This window comes from Narcine bancroftii, chromosome 7, assembly GCF_036971445.1.
Source record: "Narcine bancroftii isolate sNarBan1 chromosome 7, sNarBan1.hap1, whole genome shotgun sequence".
Classification (NCBI taxonomy): domain Eukaryota; kingdom Metazoa; phylum Chordata; class Chondrichthyes; order Torpediniformes; family Narcinidae; genus Narcine; species Narcine bancroftii.
In genome coordinates this window covers 8,733,917-8,755,551 of record NC_091475.1, presented here as the reverse complement: position 1 = coordinate 8,755,551, position 21,635 = coordinate 8,733,917, and the positions used below count along the sequence as shown (strand labels likewise).

At 41.3% G+C, this 21,635-nt stretch overlaps 1 protein-coding gene across 2 annotated transcripts in view; it reads right to left on the bottom strand.

The window, feature by feature from the left end:
* Positions 1-6,369: 6,369 nt before the first annotated feature.
* The window catches only part of epha3 (eph receptor A3), a 234,218-nt gene continuing 218,952 nt past the window's right edge, over positions 6,370-21,635 (bottom strand). For both annotated transcript variants that reach the window (XM_069888746.1, XM_069888747.1), the window contains exons 16-17: positions 13,679-13,834; positions 6,370-7,302 (exon numbers count right to left, since the gene is read on the bottom strand). In XM_069888746.1, coding sequence (XP_069744847.1) covers positions 7,197-7,302; positions 13,679-13,834 — 262 coding nt within the window. In that variant the 3' untranslated portion in view covers positions 6,370-7,196. The remainder of the gene's footprint in view (positions 7,303-13,678; positions 13,835-21,635) is intronic.

Here is a 21,635-nt window from a genome sequence, read left to right as displayed (position 1 = left end):
AGGCAGAGACAGGAAAACTATAACATTTGCACATGAGCAGATATGAACAAATTGCTAAGAGTCAATGAGATACTGCCAAGTAAATTCTTCAGCCAACCTCCCTTATTTCCGCAGCATGACGCAAAGTTCACTTTATAAATTCCTAAATGGCTATATGTATATGACAGGCCTTGGGAACAGATGTGCCACCAACTACCTGGCTTGAGCTAGCATTACATCACCAGCAATTCTCTGATCATCAGGACTGGCTCCAGGCTTTGAGGAAATGGAGGAAATATCCAATGTGCCCAATCCTAAAACTTTGGATTTGCAAAACCTTGAGAAGCATTCTACAATTGTCAGTCCCATCGATGGCACAAGGATAGCCATCATGAGTTTCTCAAGTTAAAATTTTTGGTTGAGAAATTTGGAGAGGCCAACTTGAGTGTGTCTGGGCCTGGTATCTTTCATTAAAATGTATTCCTCAGTATCAGGTGTGAAGCAATAGAGCTGTCCAGAAGAACATCAGACACACTGCAGCTGAGACACACAAATGCTGGATGAATTCAACAGGCCTCGTAGTGTCCGTAGGAAGTAAAGATAAATCACTGACATTTTGGGCCCAGCCCTTCTTCGAGGATACCTTGGTTATATATCTTTACCTCCTGTGGACACTGCAAGACCTGCTGAGATTCTCCAGCACTTCTTTGTTTTTATTGCAGTCACAGTGTCTGCAGACTTCTGTGTTTCACTACATTATAGTTGGGTGCTTCGTAGCCAGAGGGTTTTTTTTTAAAGTGTATCCAAACAACTGATTGGATTTTTTCAATGAGCTCTATGTTAAACTTAGTTTGAACTTACTTTAAATAATTATATCAATGGTAGAAAAAATATTATGTGCAATACTGTTCTCCTCGACTGATCATTGGAAATGGTGCCAAAGGCGAATGGCAGAACTATTCTGTTCCCCAGAGGAACACAAAAATCTGTAGACAAGTATTATTGAAATGTAACAAAATTAAGTAATTATATTGTGGAATGTTAGTTTTGGAAGCTGTTGCCTTCCACAATCATTCCCAGTGACAGGGATGTGGCATGCACCATCGACAAGATACACTGTGGCAAATTGCTCTGGCATCCTTGCCAGCATCACCTATGGCCCCCCTGCACGAAGAAGGAATGAGAGCAGTAAGTCCATGGACATGATGGGAAAACCATCACCTCCAACTTCCCATCCAAATCACACGCAATCGTGGCTCAGACATGTGTCAACCGTCCCCTGTGAATACTGGATCGAAATCCCGAACTCCCGACTCCCGCAAGATGAAGCTTCCGGCACAAACATTCACTCGGGCCCCGGTGGCCTACAGGACCGAGTTGCCAACATAAAAAAAATCCTGTTGGACCCTGTGGGACCTGCTGAGTTCCTCTAGCACCTTTGTGTGTTTACAAAAATCATAGTGTCTGTAGACTTTTTTGTTTTGCTACTAACAGAGGGACGGCTCTTGTCCTATAGACAGCAGCGGTTCAAGAAGATGGGACACTTCCATGTTCTCAAAGGCAATTAGGGATGGGAAATAACTATGCCGCTGATGCCCACATCCTGGTGAATGAATACAACAGACTATGATTATGGCCAGCACTTTTGGAAACAGTGGACTTGGTTGGGGAAACTTCTAAAGACTGAGGTGAACTCGCAGAAATTGCTGAGTGACTATTTCCAGACATATTTTGGGTGGATGTTATTTTTCCATCTCTTCAGTAGCTCTCTCTCGTGAAAATTCTACTCACGTTATTGAAGACACTGAGGCTGTTTAAAAATGCCACTCATCCAACATGAAACAATTGTCATGGCAGACTGCGAGGAACTCAGCAAAACGAGGGCTGATGGTGAACACAATTTGGAGTGAGTGGCTAGAGATGATGATTTATCCTTAAAAAGGAATTTTAATTCCAATTGTTGATACTTCGTAGCGAAGAAATTACAACACGATTTCAATTGGGATGGAAACTACAGCGAATGATGTCAGATCATTTGACTAAAGAGCACTCAATTTTCAAAATAATTGAGAAAAAATTATATTCTATTCAGTAATGTTCTTCTGATTGTGTAATCAGTCTCCTCATTTCTACACATGTGATGAAATGTGATTCTTGTCATTTTTCTAAGAAGCTAATCATATCAAAGTAACTTATTGCAATGATATGCTCTTTTCTCAAATCTCTGGAAATGCTGGGGTTGATTTTGAACTGTTGTTCATCGCAGTGACGAAGGAGAAGGTGTCTCCCAACACTTGGAGGTTATGCCTCAGAGAAAATTAACTGTGGTCCCCTGCACCCAATTGTAACCCGAAAAAATGAATGTGAATAAAGTTGGGGTAAATTATGGAGATAGGATCTACCTGGGTAGGCCCCAAAGTGCTGAGGGATCGGGTTATTTGGGTTCCACTGCAATGCTATTACATCGCCTGTGGCGCAGGTTCGAATCCGGAGTTTGTACGTTCTCCCCATGTTTGCCTGGGTTTTCTCTGGAGGCTCCAGTTTCTTCCCACCCTTCAAAAAAATGTATCAGGGTCGTAGATTAATGGGGGTATTTGGGCAGCATGGCCTCCTGGTGTAGTAGGTCTAAATTTAAAAAAATTAGAAAGTAAAATTTACAATATATCCTTGAGAGACTTTCACCTCATTGATTATCAATGGAATTGATCAAATTCCTAGAAATGGGGCTAGTAGGACACCCGTCTCATATTAAAAAGAAAGAATTTTTAAAAAAATTGGAGCTGCTGGAAAGCTAAATTGAAAACAGAAAATGATGGAAATCCTCGCACATCAGCCTACATCCATGGGAAGAGAAACCAATCAATGTCCCGATGAATGGTCTTCAACCTAAAATATTAGCTCAGCTTCTCTTCCCACCTGCTGAATAGTTCCAACGTTTTCTGTTCAGGTTAAAAAAGGATTCGGCGTCTGAAACAGGCTAGCATTTTATGTAACCATACGGAAACAAGCCATCTCGGCCCCTCTAATCCACATCGATTTAAGTGAACTCCACTAGTCCCACCTACCTGCTCCCTGCCCATAACCCTCCAATCCCCTCATATCCATGCTCTCATCCAACCTTCTCTTAAATGACAAAATTGACCCTGCTGCAACTACCTCTTCCAGAAGGTCATTCCACCAAGCCACCACTCTCTGAGTGAAGAAGCTCCCTCTCATGTTACTTCTAAACTTTTGCCCCCAACCATTAACTTATGACCCCTCGTTCCAATCTCACCTACCCTCAAGGGGAAGAGCCTATTCACATCTACTCTACCTATCCCCCTCATAATGTTATACACCTCCATCAAATCCCCCGTCAACCTTCTACGCTCCAATGAATAAAGGCCCAGTCTACTCGATCTTTCTTCATATTCCAGATACTGCAATCCAGGCAACATTTTAGTAAATCTTCTCTGCACCCTCTCGACCTTATCGATATCCTTCCTATAATTTGGGGACCAGAACTGCTCTTCTGAAAGGGAGGCCTTTTCAAAACCTACCCTGGTGTTCCACTCATTTTAATGGGATATTGAATCTGTGGAGACAAGTTTGAACCTGGTATTGACTGAAGACAATGTCCCCTAATTAGAGGCTCCTCACTTATTCTTCAGAAGTAATTTGAATAATGGTGCACCAGTACAGAGCATATCAGCTAATCCAACTGAAATGCTATACTCCTCTGGATTTAATTTGGCATCCACATTATAATAATATTTAATAGCTACTTCAGTTACATGGTTAAACAATAAAATAGTTTCTGTTGAATTCTGTGACCTGTCTGCAGAACATTGTTATGTTTAAACCAAAATGATTTTGAAATGTAAACTGTTCCATGCACAGCAGTCAAGATTTGTGGACAGATCTTGAACTGGAGTTTTACTACCACTTTGGCAGTGAAGGGGAAACAGCTTCTGGACTGGGTTGACGAGTAAATGGCGGCATAATATCAGCTCTTGGACTGGTCTAGCCTTGCACGTTCCAGGATCCTGCTTTACATCACCTGGGCTTCGTGATGGACTGCTTAACCCCAACATGATTGGCTAAGTTTAAAAAGAGTTCACGTGCCTGTGAGTTCCTCTGGGAGTTTTTTTTGAAGAGTTAAAGAATAGTGGCTCCTTCCGCCTGCGCTTTCCACAGCACTAAACCTTTGCATTCACCATGCCCACAGTCAGGCTTCGAGACCAGGTGTTGCCAGCATTCAATAGCCAGGGGTCTGGTCTGATTATAACTGCAATCTTAATACACTTTGTGTGTGTTCCAAATGCTATCACATACTATCAAAAAAACAGTTGAAAAGTGATCTGTTGAAGATATACTATTGGGACTGATCACCTTCACTGAGGGTTGTGACCATGTTGGTAAATTGGCCGCAGTAATTCAAGGAGCCTTGAAATTAAAGGTCATGAGATCAATCCTCCCCTTAACTTCACAAAGTATTTAATTGGCTGTAAAGTGCTTTGAGAGCCTCGAAGAATGACAAGAGCAATATAAGTGCACATTGAAAAGCAAAATAAGTTATATTTTGCTTCATTTTTGAACGTGAACCGCGCATTCAGTATTTGTAACATCTCCAGAGGTCTGAGCATCAAATCTAGTCTTAGGTTTCAACACGGTACTGACAGAGCACTCTATGGTCACAGGCACTGTCTTTCTGTTAAACCAAGGCCACATCAGTTAATTAGCACTATTGTACTTCAGGTTTCCAGCATCTGCAGCATTTTGCTTTTACCCACCCCATTCTCACTGTGAACAGTTTTAGTAAAGAACTGTATCCATACTTCTTCTCAAACCTTGTGTTTTACTTATTCTGATATCAGTATGTCTGCCATCATTTGGAAGCCACAATACCAATCAGCACATATTAAAAGTTTATAATCCATACACGTGGCAGATTGTAATGGCTTGTAGTAATTATTCTGTTGTACGGGTTCAATGGGTAATTTTCTTAGTTATTGCTGAATAAATTTTAAATCATTCTTCTACCCCAAAGCTTTATGTTTGAAATTTCTTTACGGTTCTTAAAAGAGCCTGTACAATTTCTTGAAACAAATATAATCAACAAATACATTTTTTCCGAAAGAGGAATGCATTGAGTGTAAGTATTGCCATCGTTTACACCAGCGATGAGGATATGCCAGCATACTGTGCATTCAAGCCCACTTCTGAGCTTTGACCCAGACATAAGTTCGGCATCGAGTGAAACCACTTATACTGCGAGAAGGAAACTGCGTTTAAGATGCTTCTCTCTTTCTCCATCGCTTTTCTCCTAAAATTGTCATCTTTGCATTCCAATCACACTCATAATCTGATATTTTCTTTATATAAATTTTGCCTTCGTGTAATAAATGGTGCCATGCTCCTGAACTCGCTCATGGGAAGCCCATCACTCTCTAGAGATCCAGACATCAATTCTGGAATGGCAAATTGCCAATGCTAAGAATAGAGAGCTATCGGATTTGACACATTATCTGAATGACATTGACACGGATATCTGATTAAGGGCATTCTAAATCCAGTTCACTGCCTGCTGATAAAAAGTCATCAGAAGAAGGTCTGTGAGCAGCAGAATGTAAAGGCTTGAAACTTGTAGGTTGCATTGATTTGTACTAGATGTTCTGATGGACTCAAGATCCAGTTTCAATTCTTGATGCTTTATAATTTCTCTTGACCTACCTTTTTCCAAAATAATTAAGTGTCAGTAGATGTTATAAAACGGAATAAAATGTTATAACCCCACTGACGAATATTAAGGCCTCTAATTTGTAAAACTCTACAGGAATTCAGGAAAGGTTGCTAAGAACTTCATCCAAAAACTGTACTCTTTCCGACAGATGCAGCATGTAGCAAACTGAACCCTCAAAAGAATCTGTACCTGGATGTCGCCACTCGAGTCATGAGATATGACAGCTCCTTTTTGAATTGCACCGACATTGAAGCGTGGACCTGGTCTACATCATGATTCTTTCAGGACTGAAGAATCTTTCCCTTTGCTGTGAAATGTCTTCCTTTTCTTCACGAACACTGGCTCCCAATGGAACAGGCTTAGAAAAATATGTCAAAAACATGGATAGGGTCTCCAAATAGTAAACTTCGACGAAACTGCAAACTTCTAATCTTATGGGTTTTTTTTGGACAGGATGCAAAATAAACAATGCCTTTAGTCCAAAGGAGATTCATGGAATGAAGCCTACAAATATACAATAAATTTGTACATGAAAACCTACCAATTCAAGCCTCAGAGTGTAAACTATTTTGGCTGCACAGGGTTGAAAAGAAAGGTTAGCTGCCACATTGTTGATGTGCTTGTGTGATAATAATGTAAACATTAAATATAAAACCAATGGCAAAATATTGTGACAAAAATAGATAAAAAATTTAATGTAGATAATACATATTTCACAAAATTTTCAATACTGTAGGGGAAACAAATCGATTTTGAAAAATGAATTAACATTTTAAGACGTGAAATTGGGTTACCTTGTACAGGATAAAGTTTAATGGTTGGCTGTGCATACTCAAACATGGCAGAACAAGAGGAAAAATTGAGGGAGGGGGCTTTACTCTGACAGCAAAGTCTAAAATTGAACTATAAATTGTTTAAGAAGTAATGCTGCAAGATGTTTATTAAAATTTTCAATTACTGTGAAAAATCTACAGTATTGCGCAGAATTTGAATCGGCCTTATTTCAATAATTTAACCAATTTAAAAACTGAAAGCCACACGCACACTTGCACCATTTCCATTGCTTCTAACTGACAGATCAGTTTACCTCTGTCCAAAAGTTCATTTACCTCTCTAACTATAATATTTTTCTTTTATTGAAAACAAAGAAATCCTTTCTTTAACATGACAGATTTTAACTAGGTCTTTTTCTGTTGCCTGCACACTGAAAGGTTTTGTGATTTTAATTTTCTTACTGTCATAAATAATACTTAAACATACCACCTTTTTTTAAATATATAGAAAAGGTAGAAAACAGATCCATCATTCCTTTTGCTTAAGGCATTTACACTTAAAAAGCTTGAAAGTCTTTCACGCACCACATCAACTGACCAAACCAGGTTTCTCATCTCCTGACTTCCAAAGTATTATTGGTCACCATATCATTATGGTATTATTCTCATTGGTTAAATCCTTGTTGATTTGCAGTCTGATACACAAAGGCTTGGTTTGCAGTTTACACTGAAACTGGGGTGTTCTTTGTGTGTGTTTCCAATTGTTTAATGCTGCTGACCATCTTCTTCTGATGTCCAGAAAGAGTAACTCCAAGCTTCATTATATCACTGGAAACAAAGACATGACTTTGATGAATAATGGGTATTAAGGGTCCACATAGTGATAGAAAGTGGCTTCAGGACACACAAACACAAAAGTGGCAATATAACTTGTGAGGCTTAAGATCAGTGAAGGTAAAAACAATTAGTTTTTGGAAGCCTTTTCAGATTCCTCTGTGTTATTGCCAATAGTGCTGACCAGAGCCTGCCATCTACTGACATGGAATGGTAGACAAATGGAAAAATGAAACCAATCAATCATTTTATTGCATCGGCCCATAGCAGTTAGTTATTAACATCAGAAATGCTAATCTAGTTGAGCCATTGCTGTACTTAGTAATATTGGAATGTAAAAGGAAAGGTATGTGGGGCCACCCTTCAACACTTCAATCGATGTGTGACACATGGAATAACGTGCTTTATATTCTGAGGTCAACCTAGCCAAAAATCCTAGGTTGTTCACACGCCACCTGGTGAAATAATCATTCAAAATCATGGGTACAAAATAAAATGATGATTTCAGCCCTTTTACTAAGTGTCAAGGCTTCAGGAACAGCAGCTACCCCTTCCACCATCAGACTCCTCAACGACAAACTCAATCACAGGCCTCTGACTTGTGCACTTTATTGATTTTCTTTTTGTTTTCTCTGTATTGCACAGTCAGTTTGTTTGCATTCATTTTTATGTTTACGGTTCTTTCTTTGTTCATATATTTGCGCTCTGTATAGTCAGAATGGGGAGGTGGGCAATTCTCATCTTCCCGCCAATCTGTTCCTGTCTGCAGGGCTAGTTGCAAACCCCACTTGTGATTCTGGTGAAATGATGATTTAAAGGCCCGAACTGAACCTAGAGCCAATTTAAATCTCTTAACTGCATGGTTCCATTAGGCAGAGCGCACTAAATGTTAGGCAGGTTTTATGACTTGCACTTAGCAAGCGATTCTGTTTCATTGATATCTGATGTTCCGCACATGTAATAAAAACGACCATTTCCTCATGTTCTTGAAAAACAATGTCATCAGTTCATTAAGAAATATGATCCATGGATTTAGATACCTTGAGCTTGGAGAGGAAAAGAGCTTGTTTGCAAATTCAAATTTCAACATTTATATGAAAACTTAGCCTAAAGAAGCTCAACTGGAAAAGGTACTACGTGGAGGGAATAAATTGCAGGTTGTATTCTTGGCCTGGAGATATCTGGCAATGGATGAAGCAACTCTAACCTAATGAGTATTTTAGATGGAAAAGCATTTACAAAATAACCATGGCTGCACTATTAAAAAAAAAGGAGAGACTCAGCAGAGAGCAGTTGATTTGGCAATCGAGTTCAACACTTGAAGACAAAGGAGGGAGCGGTCATCGTCGGAGTGGGCTGAGCCAGAGTGGTAAGGCTTTGGCTCAACGGGCTTCAGCGAGAACAGGTAAGAGGTGAGGAATAGTTGGAGTTGAAGTCAGAAGGGGCCACCGTATTCAAGGACAAAAAGGATTCAACAGGTAGGCACAGGTAAGGGTCATAGACAGTAGGAATAGCAGCCAGGGCAGGTGAATGCTACTCTTGAAAAATGTGGCTCATCAGGGAAGCCAGCAGTATCCCTGATGACTTCATCTGTGAGAAGTGCATCCAGCCGCAGCTCCTGACAAGCCGAGTTAAGGAACTGGAGCTGAAGTTGGATGAACACCGGATCATTTGGGAGGCAGAGGTCATAATAGACAGGAGTTACAGGGACACTATCAGATCTGGGAGGCAGGAGGAGGGTGGATGTGTGACAGCCAGGAAAGGGAAAGGGAACAGGCAGGCAGTGCAGGGAACCCCTGTGGCCATTTGCCTCAATGACATGTATACCATTTTGGATACTGTTTTGGGGGTGGGGAATGAACTAGCAGGGACAAGCCATGGAGATCAGGTCTCTGGCATGGAGTCTGGTCCTATGGCTAAGAAGGGAAGGGGGGAGAAGAGGTGAGCTGTAGTGATAGGTGACTCCATAGTTAGGAGGACAAGTAAGAGGTTCTGCGGAAGAGATCGAGTATCCTGGATGGTATGTTGCCTCACTGGTGTCAGGATCCAAGATATCTCAGGCAGCACAGACCAGAGAGGTCATTTACTGAAGCTATATAGGTGGAGCTGAGAAATGGGAAAGGTATGACTACATTCATGGGGTTGTATTATAGACTGTCCAATAGTAACAAGGAGGAGCAAATCTGCATAGAAATAGCAGGGAACATAAGGTTGTGATAGAGATTTTAACTTTCCACACATTGACTGGGACACCCATTCTGTAAAAGGGCTGGATGGCTTGGAGTATGTCAAATGTGTTCAGGAATGTTTTCTAAATCAATATGTAGAGGTACCAGCTAGAGAGAGTGCAATACTGGACATCCTATTAGGGAATGAGACAGGACAGGTGGCAGAAGCATGTGTAGGGGAACATTTTGGGTCCAGTAATCATAATGCCTTTAGTTTCAAGTGAATTATGGAGAAGGTTGAGATTCTAAATTGGAGAAAAGCCAATTTGGAGGAATTGAGAAAGGTTCTAGAATGCGTGGATTGGGATGCTGTTTTCAGGCAAGGACGTGCGAGGTAAGTGGAGGACCTTCAAAGGTGAAATTTTAAGAGTACAGTTTGTATGTTCCTGTCAGGATCAAAGTCAAGATTAGAAGGCAGAGGGAATCTTAGTTTTGGAGGGATTTTGGGGATATGGTACAGAAGGAGAGAGCAAATGAGATTCTTGAGGTGTATAAAAAATGCAAGAGAAGCCTAAAGAAATAAACCAGGACCGCGAAAAGAAGTCATGGGGTTTAGCAGATAATGTGAAGGAAAATCCTAAGGGTTTCAACAGGGTATATTAAGGCAAAATTGGACCCCTTGAAGATCAGAGTGGTCGGCTTTGTATGGAGTCAGAAGAGATGGGAGACGTCATAAATGGTTTTTTTTCATCAGTGTTCACTCAGGAAAGGGTCACAGAGTCGTGGGAAGTAAGGAAAACAAGCAGTAAAGTCAAAGAACCTTTACAGATTAGAGGAAAAAGTGCTTGCTGTTTTAAAGCAAATAAGGGTGGATAAATCACCAGGGCCTGACAAGATGTTCCCTCAAATCTCAAGGAAGGGTAGTATAGAAATTGCAGGGGCTCTGGCAGAAATATTTAAATGTCCGTAGCCACAGGTGTGGTGCCAGAGGATTGGAGGGTAGCTCACATTGTTCCGTTGTTTAAAAAAGGCTCCAAAAGTAACCATGGAAATTATAGGCTATTGAGCCTGATGTCAGTAGTAGGTAAATTATTGGAAGGTGTTCTAAGAGATCAGGGTTATACAATTATTTCAATAGCCATGGGCTGATTAGGGATTGTCAACATGGCTTTGTGCATGTCAGGTCATGCTTATCCAATGTTACAGAGTTTTTTGAGAAGGTTACAATGAAGGTTGATGAAGGAAAGGCTGTGGATGTTGTCTACATGGACTTTAGTAAGGCCTTTAACAAGGTCCTGCATGGGAGGTTAGTCAGGAAGGTTCAGACACTAGTGGTTCTCAAACTTTTTCAAGAATGAGTACCACTTTAAGTATTCCCTATGCCATAGATGCTCTGTGATTAGTTGGAGATTGCTTAAGGTGCTATGTCGATGGAAAGAAAAAGGTTGAAAACCACTGTTTTAATCCTACTTAATTGACTCGTTATGTCCACGGTTTTATAACTCCAAAGGAAGTGGGCCAATTACAATTTTTCTCAAGCAAAATATTTCAGTGACAATTGGGTCTAGAGCAGTGATTCTTAACCTTCCCTTCCCACTTACATCCCACCTTAAGCCATCCTTTACTAATCACAGAGCCCCGATGGCCTAGGGATTACTTAAAGTGGGATGTGAGTGGAAGGATAAAGGTTGAGAACCCCTGCACTAGATATTCATGGTGAAGTAGTGAGCTGGATTCGACAATGGCTGGATGGGAGAAGCCAGAGAGTAGTGATGGATGATTGCTTCCCAGTCTGGAGGCCAGTGACTAGTGGTGTGCCTCTGGTATCAGTGCAGGGCTAATCGTTGCTTGTCCGCTACATCACTGATGAGGATGATAATGTGGTAAACTGGATCAGCAAGTTTACTGATGACACTAAGATTGGAGGTGCTGTCAACAGTGAAGAAGGTTTTTAAAGCTTGCAGAGGGATCTGGACCAGGTGAAAAATGGCAGATAGATGATATGTAGAAAAGTGTGAGGTGTTGCATTTTGGAAGGAAAAACCAAGAAAGAATATACACAGATAATGGCAAGTAGAACAGAGGGACCTGGGAATATAGATACATGTGGCATCACAGATGGATACGGCTGTAATAAGAGTTTTGGGCATATTGCCCTTCAAAAATCAAAGTATTGAATACAGGAGTTGGGATGTTATGGTAAAGTTGTATGAAACATCGGTGAAGCCAAATTTGGAGTATTGTGTGAAGTTTTGGCCATCTAACTACAGGAAAGATATCAATAAGATAGAAAGAGTGCGGAGAAAATTTATTAGGATATTACCCAGACTTCATGAAGTGAATTACAGGGAAAGGTTAAACAGGTTAGGACATTATTCCCTGAAGTGCAGAAGAATGAGGGGAGATTTGATAGAGGTGTTTAAAATTATGAGGGAAATAGACAGAGTAAATGTGGATAGGCTTTTTCCACTGAGGGTAGGTGAGATACAAACCAGAGGACATGGGTTAAGAGTGAAAGGGGAAAAGTTTAGGGGGAACATGAGCGAGAACTTCTTCACACATTGAGGGTGGAACGAGCTCCCAGCTGAAGTGGTGAATGCGGGCTCAATTTTAACATTTAAGAGGAATTTGGACAGGTAAGTGGATGGGAGAGGTATGGATGGCTATGGACTGGTTGCAGGCCAGTGGGACTAGGCATAAAAAATGATTTAGCATAGACTAGAAGGACTGAAGAGGCCTGTTTCTGTGCTGTAATGTTGTATGGTTCTATAAGAGTGTTTCAGAGACAGTAAACATGCTTTGGATAAAACCAAAGTACCAGGAGGAAGTATATCAAGACGTCATCATTTAATCACCATTTCCATATTTGTGATTTTTAAATGGGTAACGCTGTGATATCAAGGGTTGCATCCAACAGTTTAACACTCTTATTTTTAAAATGGGTAGTAATTATTAAGAAGCCAATAAAATTTGTAAAATGCCTGGTAATTAGCATCCTTAAAGATTAGACATGATATTTTTAGGAGCGGAGTAAAAAAATGCAGTCAGTGCTAAATAGTAAGTTCTGAGGAGGGATTTGGTTTTAGGCATCTGATTCTGATCATTTCTGCTGTTGTCAGTGCACTAGTTTGACTTAGAATGGAAATGGTGTATTAACTACTCGTGACTATAATGTTCTCCAAGCAGCTGCAGAGATGAAATTAGGGCACAGTAAAATATCTGGTATCTGGCACCTAAGGGGATTGGTAGATCCCGGATTGGTGATTTTGCTGCGGTTGCCTGAGGATTGCGTGTTGCATGGACTGGTCAACAAGCGGCGAGGTGCGCCAATTTTAAACTTCCATAATTTTTTGCCTGTTTATTTTCTGCAGTTGTTTTGCCAGTCGGTTGAATTCAGGTGTTCTACTGCAGTACGTGCTCAAAGGATAGCCTGGAGCTCAAGCGCTACCAGGCTGTCCTCCCGCAGTTGGCAGGCATAGAGACATCGCAGCCAAAGGCAACTTGGTGTTCATTAACTTAGCCCTAACACTTCGTTGAGGAAACTCAAACAGTTAGCAAAAGGAAAACTTTTGAGGTGCTGGACGGATCAGGTAACATCAGTAGAAGTGAAAGAATAGTCAAGGTTTCAGGGTGTCAACCTGAAAGTCTGCTATCCCCTTTTGCTTTGATAGATACTGCCTGACCTCATGAGTTCCTCCAACAGTTTTGTTCCAGATGACAGCTTTTGCTGTCTCTTGTGTCTGCGACCTGAACGGTTAATCCTCTCTGTAACTGAACAAAAGCCAATTGTATCAGCCAAGTGCTCTATGTCTCAGGTTTTCAGACAGAGTACCAATCTTCTGTCAGACCTGAAATCTGACATCCCACATTCACTCAGAACTACCCCATTCTTTTCATTTACCTGCTGAATGATCAGGAAGCCCGCGTGCATTCCTTCGGAGGGTATCACATGAGCGAGGAATCAATGATTTCAATTGTTTTCACCTCTGGACGACCTAAACCAGCGACATTTGTATGTTTCTGTAATGTTTCAACCATTAAAGTCATACTGGAGGACTTTTTTTTAATGAATAGAGGGCCCATTCTCAACTACACACTGCTTACAAATAACCTCACAGGTCACATCAGGATCCCAGCACAACCTTTCTTTTTGTACCTGTCCTATGAAACCACGTTAGCAAAGGCAACAAAAGGTAATCTTACTCTGAGGACAACTTTGCCATGATGTCGCAGGAGTTGTACCCTGCTCCCATGAAGCTGTCCTTGTATTGTCCCATCCGCACACCATCGAGCCAGTCACCCATGGAACGGAACACTGTGACGTCTGCGTGGCTCCGGTCAAGCAGCAGATTAGATGGCCTGATTGGAAGGAAATCAGGAAGCCAGGATTAACTAGAGAGCATTATTCGTGAAAGCAAACCCAGATTTAGCAGGAGCTGCGACACTGTCATGGAATTTATCTGTCACTCTTGCTTCATCTTTCAAAGCTGTCAGATTATACGACTGACCACCATGACATCATCAGTTCTGAACTACCCAGGCAAGGCCAGGGTTCCACTGAAGTAAAGAATCCAAGATAGTAACAGTCCTTGACAATGTACACTTGAATAAATCCTTCGGAGTCATTTCAAATGGGTATCATGAGACTCGGTTTAAGGTGAGGGATGACTCTGTCCTTCGAATGAACCATGGATTCCAGCTGTTTGCAAGGTGTCACCAGTAAGAGCATGACAGGCGAGTTGAGGTGACACCCCTACTCCCTGCCCCTTCAGCCCTGCTGCCCACTGTAATGAAGCAGCAACCTGACAAGTGGACAAACTGCTTCCAAATGACAACAGCCGAGACTAGAATGGGAGCAAGAGCAGGCTGCAGAAGGTCTGCTTCTACCCAACCTGCCTTCTGGAAACCCAGTGCAGTTCTCACTGAAATTAAAAATTTTCTCGACAGGAGAGCGGACTATCCGAGGTAAGGCAGCAAAATCCTGCTTTAAATTCACAGATTACATCTTCAGAATCTGATTTCAATTTTAATCCAAAATTTGAAGGCCTTTTTGACTTCTTTCCCAGGCTAAATTTAGACAGCGTGGATGAATCTGGAAGAAGCTGGATTGGCATGGTTGCACGGTTAGAAAGTGGCACAGTTAGTGCATCACATATACAGCGCCAGCGATCAGGACCGGACCTAGGATCAAATCCCGCACTGTCTGTAAGCAGTTTGTAATTTCTCCCCGTGTCTGCATGGGTTTTCTCCAGGGGCTCCGGTTTCCTCCTACCATTCAAAAATGTACCAGGGGTAGAGGTTAATGGAGGGTAAATTGGGTGGTGCGGGTTCGTGGGCCAAAATGGCCTATTATCGGGCTGTATATCTAAATAAATAAAAGCTATTCCATTTAATTACTTCTTTTTCTGGGCCACAGGAATCAAAATAGTCCATCATGTCCGGGAAATAGGAAGGATCATGCTTCTTATACACCAGATGGACCTCCCTTCTTTGTTCTTCTCTGATAGCAGGAAGATTTCTTTACTCTACTACTTCCCCTGGTCTTGTACTCATTTCTACTCCAACCACTCTGTCACAGTGAGAAATTGACCCTGTTTGATGTAAATATTTCTGCTTCTCCACCCGGTTTTCGACAGTTCTCTTTCTGTTTTGTCTCTCAGCTGATCGACTCTGCCTGAGCGTTAAAAGCCATGTTTGGATCATGTCTCAATGTGGTTACAATGTATGTCTTTGCCAAAGCTTCACCAGATCTTTAATTTCAATAAAGTAAAGGGCATTTTTCCTGTGAATTAAATTGACCCAAAAATAGTGGGACTTTGTGGTAGGGGAATTAAATTTTTTGCAATATATGTTTTCCTACTCAAGTTTGTTAACATTAAATTGGAACAAAACTTCAACTGCAAAAAATATATTCCTATTATAAACATATGTTTAAAAAATGTGACTCCTGTTCAATTTCTAACAGAATAAACAAGCAATAAATATCCAATAGAATGAGCTGTAACTGTTTGAATCTGACCGCCTCTTCTTCAGGTTATTCACATCTTAACAACATGGGATCACTAAGTGATTTAATCTTACTGGATCTCCTGCAATTAATTATGGTGGGCTGGCTGACAAGGAGCCTTTATCAGCTGATGAATAATTTGCTGGATCGCTGATTTACTGCTGACGAAGAAATCTATTTAACGTGGACTGTCCCTTTAAGATCATCAAATCTCTTTGCCACTTGGTACAAATGCAGATTAATTGCTGTGCTGAAGAAACTTTGCGGAACATCTGGGCTTGTAATTGTCTGGCTCCTGGGCATTTTACAAGTGTACCTCAACAGAATCAATTAACCTAATTGACCTCAGGATGAAGCAGCTGCCTATCTTCCTCTTTCACTTAATGATCTGACACTGTGAGTTGTGACATCTGGAGTACGCCAGATGCTCTCAAAACTTCCCTAACAGCTCTCCCGTAGCATTGCATACATTGAGTTAGCAAAGTCACGAGAGCAAGATCACCTTCAGCGTGAGCTTGAATAAGGCCACAGCCGATCAGCAGCTCACTTTATCCAATGTCTAGATGGCTTCAATGGAAAAGAAAATCAAGACTCCCATTAGCTACCATCCTGCTTTATATTTACTCATCTCTGAATGGCGTGAGCTTGGTGAGGGGGAATAATAATTATGAGCCTCCAAACTGAATCTAAAAAAAATAGTAGATTGTCCAGCCCAGTGGTTCTCAACCTTTTTCTTTCCACTCACATCCCACTTTAAGTCATCCCTAGGCCATCAGTGCTCTGTGATTAGTAAGGGATGGCTTAAGGTGGGATGTGAGTGGGAAGGGAGGGTTGAGAATCACTGATCTAGACCCAATTGTTACTGAAATATTTTGCTAGAGAAAAATTGGTCCATTTCCTTTGGAGTCATGAAACCCTGCACATAATGAATCAGTGAGGGACGATTAAAACAGTGGTTTTCAAATTTTTTATTTCGACCCACAACCCACCTTAAGCCATCCCTTACTAATCACAGAGCACCGATGGCCTAGGGATGACTTAAAGTGGGATGTGAGTGGAAAGAAAAAGGTTGAGAACCACTGGTCGAGCAGGCTTATGGCGCAAGCAGTAGAAAATATTGCCAACAGTAGGAATCACGCTTCAACAAAATGAAAACTGCTGCGCATATTCACTGATGAGAGAATGAAACTTTTGGAATAAAGGCCATACACAGCACTTCAATGGGGGATTGCATCTTTTCTTTGGCTTTCCACTGTATTGAGATTTTGGAGTTAATCAATGCTAACCTCACTGCACAGATGAACATTATTGGAAAGTTCTGCAGGGTTAGTTAACATCGCTTGGGGGCTGTGAAACAGCCAGGAAATGACATTAGGAATCAATGCTTAGATTAAACATTGGTCAATTTGTACCTTGGAGGCTTACCACCCTGCCCTGTATTGATTAGCCTCTAAAAATCTAAGACAAAAAGAAAGGTTCCCTGGAACAGTAGTAAACTGTACATTTGTACAGCCTTATACATAAAACAGGGAACCTCTGCTTATCAGCCAGATCTAAAACCTGCAGCGAGATGTTGAAAGAAATGTCAATAGCCATTCATTTTTTTGTAATTAATGTTTGAAAGATTTCAGTTCTCCTGAAGACATTTTACAGTATTACATGAAACGTTAAATCAGCTAATGTTGATCTGCTGTTGACAGGATGTTTGTAGATAAGGAAGGATTGAATATTGTTCTTTGAATGATCCTAAGGTTTTGCAACCAATCAGCTCGTGCCGGACCTTACTTAGGAGATTGACGCATGGTCTCTGGGCTCATGTTACCTTGAATGATATCCCAATTCAGTTGAAACTACAGAACAATTCCCTTCACTGTATACAGCAGACACACACACGCATACTTTAAATATAAAACGTGAGCTGCTGAAGGAATTGGTGGGTCAGGTAACAGTTGTGGAAGCAAGAGGATGATCATTATATTGCATTGACAGATTCAGATTTCAGATTTATTGTTAAGAGTGCTGACATTACATCACATACAACCCTAAGATTCTCTTGCAGGCGCGGGAGAATTACCACTTATTGGTCATGCAAAAAATAAACTGTACCCAGTGTAAACAGATAACAAATGTAAACAAACTGACTGTGCAATACAGAGAGAACTAAAAAAAAGACACCTTATATAGTCCTGACGCAGGGTCTCAATCCAGAATGTTGACCATCCCTTTGCCTCCAAAGATGCTGCCTGACCTGCTGTGATTCTTTGGCAGCTCATGTTTTACTCCAGATTCCAGCATCTGCTGAATGTTGTATCTCCAATTTAACTGAGCTGTTTCTGCCTGGCACATGAATGGGTGACTGAGGTGCAGGGATTTTGTTCTGGTAAGATTGAATAAGCCAATTAGAGATAACATTTTGGTTTTATATTGGAAAGAATAAATCCAAGGCAATTAAGCGAATGGCATTTTGTTAACGGTGATCTTGTTCTGATTCCTACAGAGTTAAAGGCCTACTCAATTCATCAAATGTCAGCTCCAAATTGTATTTTAAGTGCTACAACACAGCAATGTTAGAACATAGGGCATGTTTATGATGGGTCCCACAGCTTGTAGAAATTATATTCAAGTTGTCTCACATATGGGCTCACAGCTCGCTGACTAGCACACAGCTCTCATCTAACTGCCAGTCCTGGTATCTGTTTACTCAGCAACCTTCTGTTTCCTTTTGTATTTCACAGAAATGCAAAGAGGTTCTATTTTAGGGTTAGTCTTCTATATATTTAGATATATAATGGTACATAATGTACTATTTCAAAAGAAGTTTCTATTTTAAACTAGATATAGTTGTAATAATAAAATCAAATAGTACCCTGTACATTAATATATTTTTACATTTAAACATATAGCACGGTAACAGGCCATTTCAGTCCACGAGCAAGGGCTATCCAATTTTACACCCAATTAACCTACACCCCCGGTGCAATTTGAACGGCAGGAGGAAACTGGAGCCTCCAGTGAAAATCGACACAGACACGGGGAGAACGCCCAAACTCCTTGAAAACAGCGTGGGATTCGAACCCCAGTCCTGATCGCTGGTGCCATAAAGGCGTTGCACTAACCGCTACGCCAACTGTGCCACCCCTCTGATCTCTTCAATAGACAAATGTTTCCACAAATGAACCATTCACTGTGCAAAGTTTTGTCTGTTCTCTGTATCATGCATTTAATGTAACATATTGTATTTTAGAACATAATTTCAAACTTTATTTTTCATTTTTATACAGCAATAGAGACAGGCCCTTTGGCCCATTTTGCCCATGCTGGGTTAAGTTGCCTACCTGAGCTAGTCCCATTTGCCTACAATTGACCCAAGTCCTCGAAGCCTTTCCTATCCGTGCAGAAGGAAGAGCCTTGGAATAGATATTCATAGGAATTTCTTTCAGCTGGCTACCTTAAGACTATCAGCAGATCTGCAGAAACATTTATTTTCTATGATCAGGTTCTTCAAAACATTATCTATATTGCTTAAACCTGAATCCAGTGATTATTTGGCTTGGCTTCGCGGACGAAGATTTATGGAGGGGTAAATGTCCACGTCAGCTGCAGGCTCGTTTGTGGCTGACAAGTCCGATGCGGGACAGGCAGACGCGGTTGCAGCGGTTGCAGGGGAAAATTTGTTGGTTGGGGTTGGGTGTTGGGTTTTTCCTCCTTTGTCTTTTGTCAGTGAGGTGGGCTCTGCGGTCTTCTTCAAAGGAGGTTGCTGCCCGCCAAACTGTGAGGCGCCAAGATGCACGGTTTGAGGCGTTATCAGCCCACTGGCGGTGGTCAATGTGGCAGGCACCAAGAGATTTATTTAAGCAGTCCTTGTACCTCTTCTTTGGTGCACCTCTGTCACGGTGGCCATTGGAGAGCTCGCCATATAACACGATCTTGGGAAGGCGATGGTCCTCCATTCTGGAGACGTGACCTACCCAGCGCAGTTGGATCTTCAACAGTGTGGATTCAATGCTGTTGGCCTCTGCCATCTCGAGTACTTAATAAAAAGTTAAAACACAAAACTGGAGAAACTCAGCAGGTCAAGCAGTGTACTTTATAGAGCAAAGGTAAAAATAGAGAACTGACGTTTTGGGCTTGAGCCCTTCATCAAGGTATGGAAAAATGTTGGCAGGCACCCGAATAAAAAGGGAAGGGGGGAAGGGGTGGTCACAAAGGAAGGAGGTAATAGGTGAAGCATGAGCCAGGGGAGGAGGGATGGTGGCTAGGTGAATAGAGAGGGAAGGGGGAGGAGAGCTGGATGGGGGAAGGGAAGGAGGAGGGGAGGGGAGGGTGAAAGGAGAGCAGCCATCTGGCTGGAGAGAGCCCAGGCGGAAAATCAAGTGTTGTTCCTCGAATTTTCAGGTGATCTTGGTGGGATAGTACATGAGGCCATGGACAGACTTGTGAGTGTAAAGTGTGTGATACAGAACTGAAATGGTTGGCACTGGTGCAAATGGAGCAAAGGTGCTCAGCAGAGCATCTCCAAGACCACGCCCAGTTTCTCCAATTTAGAGAAGGACACAAAGGGAGCACTGGATGCAGGGAATCAATCCTGCGGATGCATAAGTGTTGCTTCACTTGAAAGGCCTGTTTGGGGCCTCAGACTATGGTGTGGAAGGTGAAGGTGCTGGGGGGTGGGGGGAGAATTGGTGTGAATAGATGAATGCACAAAGCTCGAAACGTCGGTTATGCATCTTTACCTTTGCTACACTGTTTGACCTGCTGAGTTTCTCCAGCTTTGTGTTTTTACTTCAACTGCGGTGTCTGCAGATTTTTTGTGTTTTACTTTCAGTGATTAAATCTGTGCTATAAAAATTTAAAAAAAAACAATCTTTTTCTGCTACTTTAGCTTACTAGCAGCGCTTCATCTACGATGACATGTCTGAGTTGTATTCATAGAGTCATACTGAATGGAAATCGCCCCTTTGCCTTACGGAGCCTGCAGCAGCATTAAAAGACCCTTTTTAACACTAATTCCTCATTACACCGTGTTTATTCTCTCCACATTCCCACCAACTCCTGCCATAATCTACCAAATACCCACACACTAGGAACAATATACAGTTGCTGATTTGTCTACCAAATCTTTGGGATGTGGAAGATACCCATGCAGTCATTGAGAGAATGTGCAAACTCCTCACAGACAGGACCAGAGGTCAGGGTTGAATCCAGGTCACTGGAGCTGTGCCATTTTGTTCATCACATGTTTAGCTTGAAGGTTGGCAATTTATTTTGAAGGAATTTTATTAGAGTGCAGATCCCATTCACTTTCAAATGAAAAGATGACATTCCAACTTGTTAGTGAAAAAGTAGGAACAAATTTAAATTAAACAGTGATTTGGCATCATTTACCATTTACAAGAGACTTTCAAATTGTTCCCACCATCTTATATGAGGTTTTCATTCAAATATGAACCGTGCTTTGTTCTTTCTTCTTTTGTTTAAGATGAACAGGAATGCTCTAACCCAGTGGCTCTCAACCTTTTTCTTTCCACTCACACACCACTTTTAAGTAATCCGTCTGCCTTCGTTGCTCTGTGATTAATGAGGGTTGCTTAAAGTGGGACATGAGTGGGAAAAAAAAGTTTGAAAACCACTGTTTTAATCAACCCTCATTGACTTGTTATGTGCATGGTTTCCTAACTCCTAAGGAAGTGGGCCAATGACAATTTTTCTCAAGCAAAATACTTCAGCAACAATTGGGTCTAGAGCAGTGATTCTCAACCTTCCCTTCCCACTCACATCCCACCTTAAGCAATCCCTGACTAATCGCAGAACACCGATGGCATAGGGATTACTTAAAGTGGTATATTAGTTGAAAAATGTTGAGAACCACTGCTCTAACCCTTACCATAAATCAAAATTAATTTGCCTCTTCACCCATTCAATTTGTTTTAATTTGATCCTACAATTACAACAATGCAATCTGCACTGCTTGCAATGTTGTCTATCTCTGTACATCATCAAACTTGGATGTAAGCTTTCCATTCTATTATTGAACTTGGTGAATATTTTGGTCCGAACATGGATTCCTATACATTTATTTCCTGCTGAATTAAATGTGTGCCTATTAATCCCAAGATTTGCCTGCTCTTTCTCAGTTAATTTCCTGATCAGGTC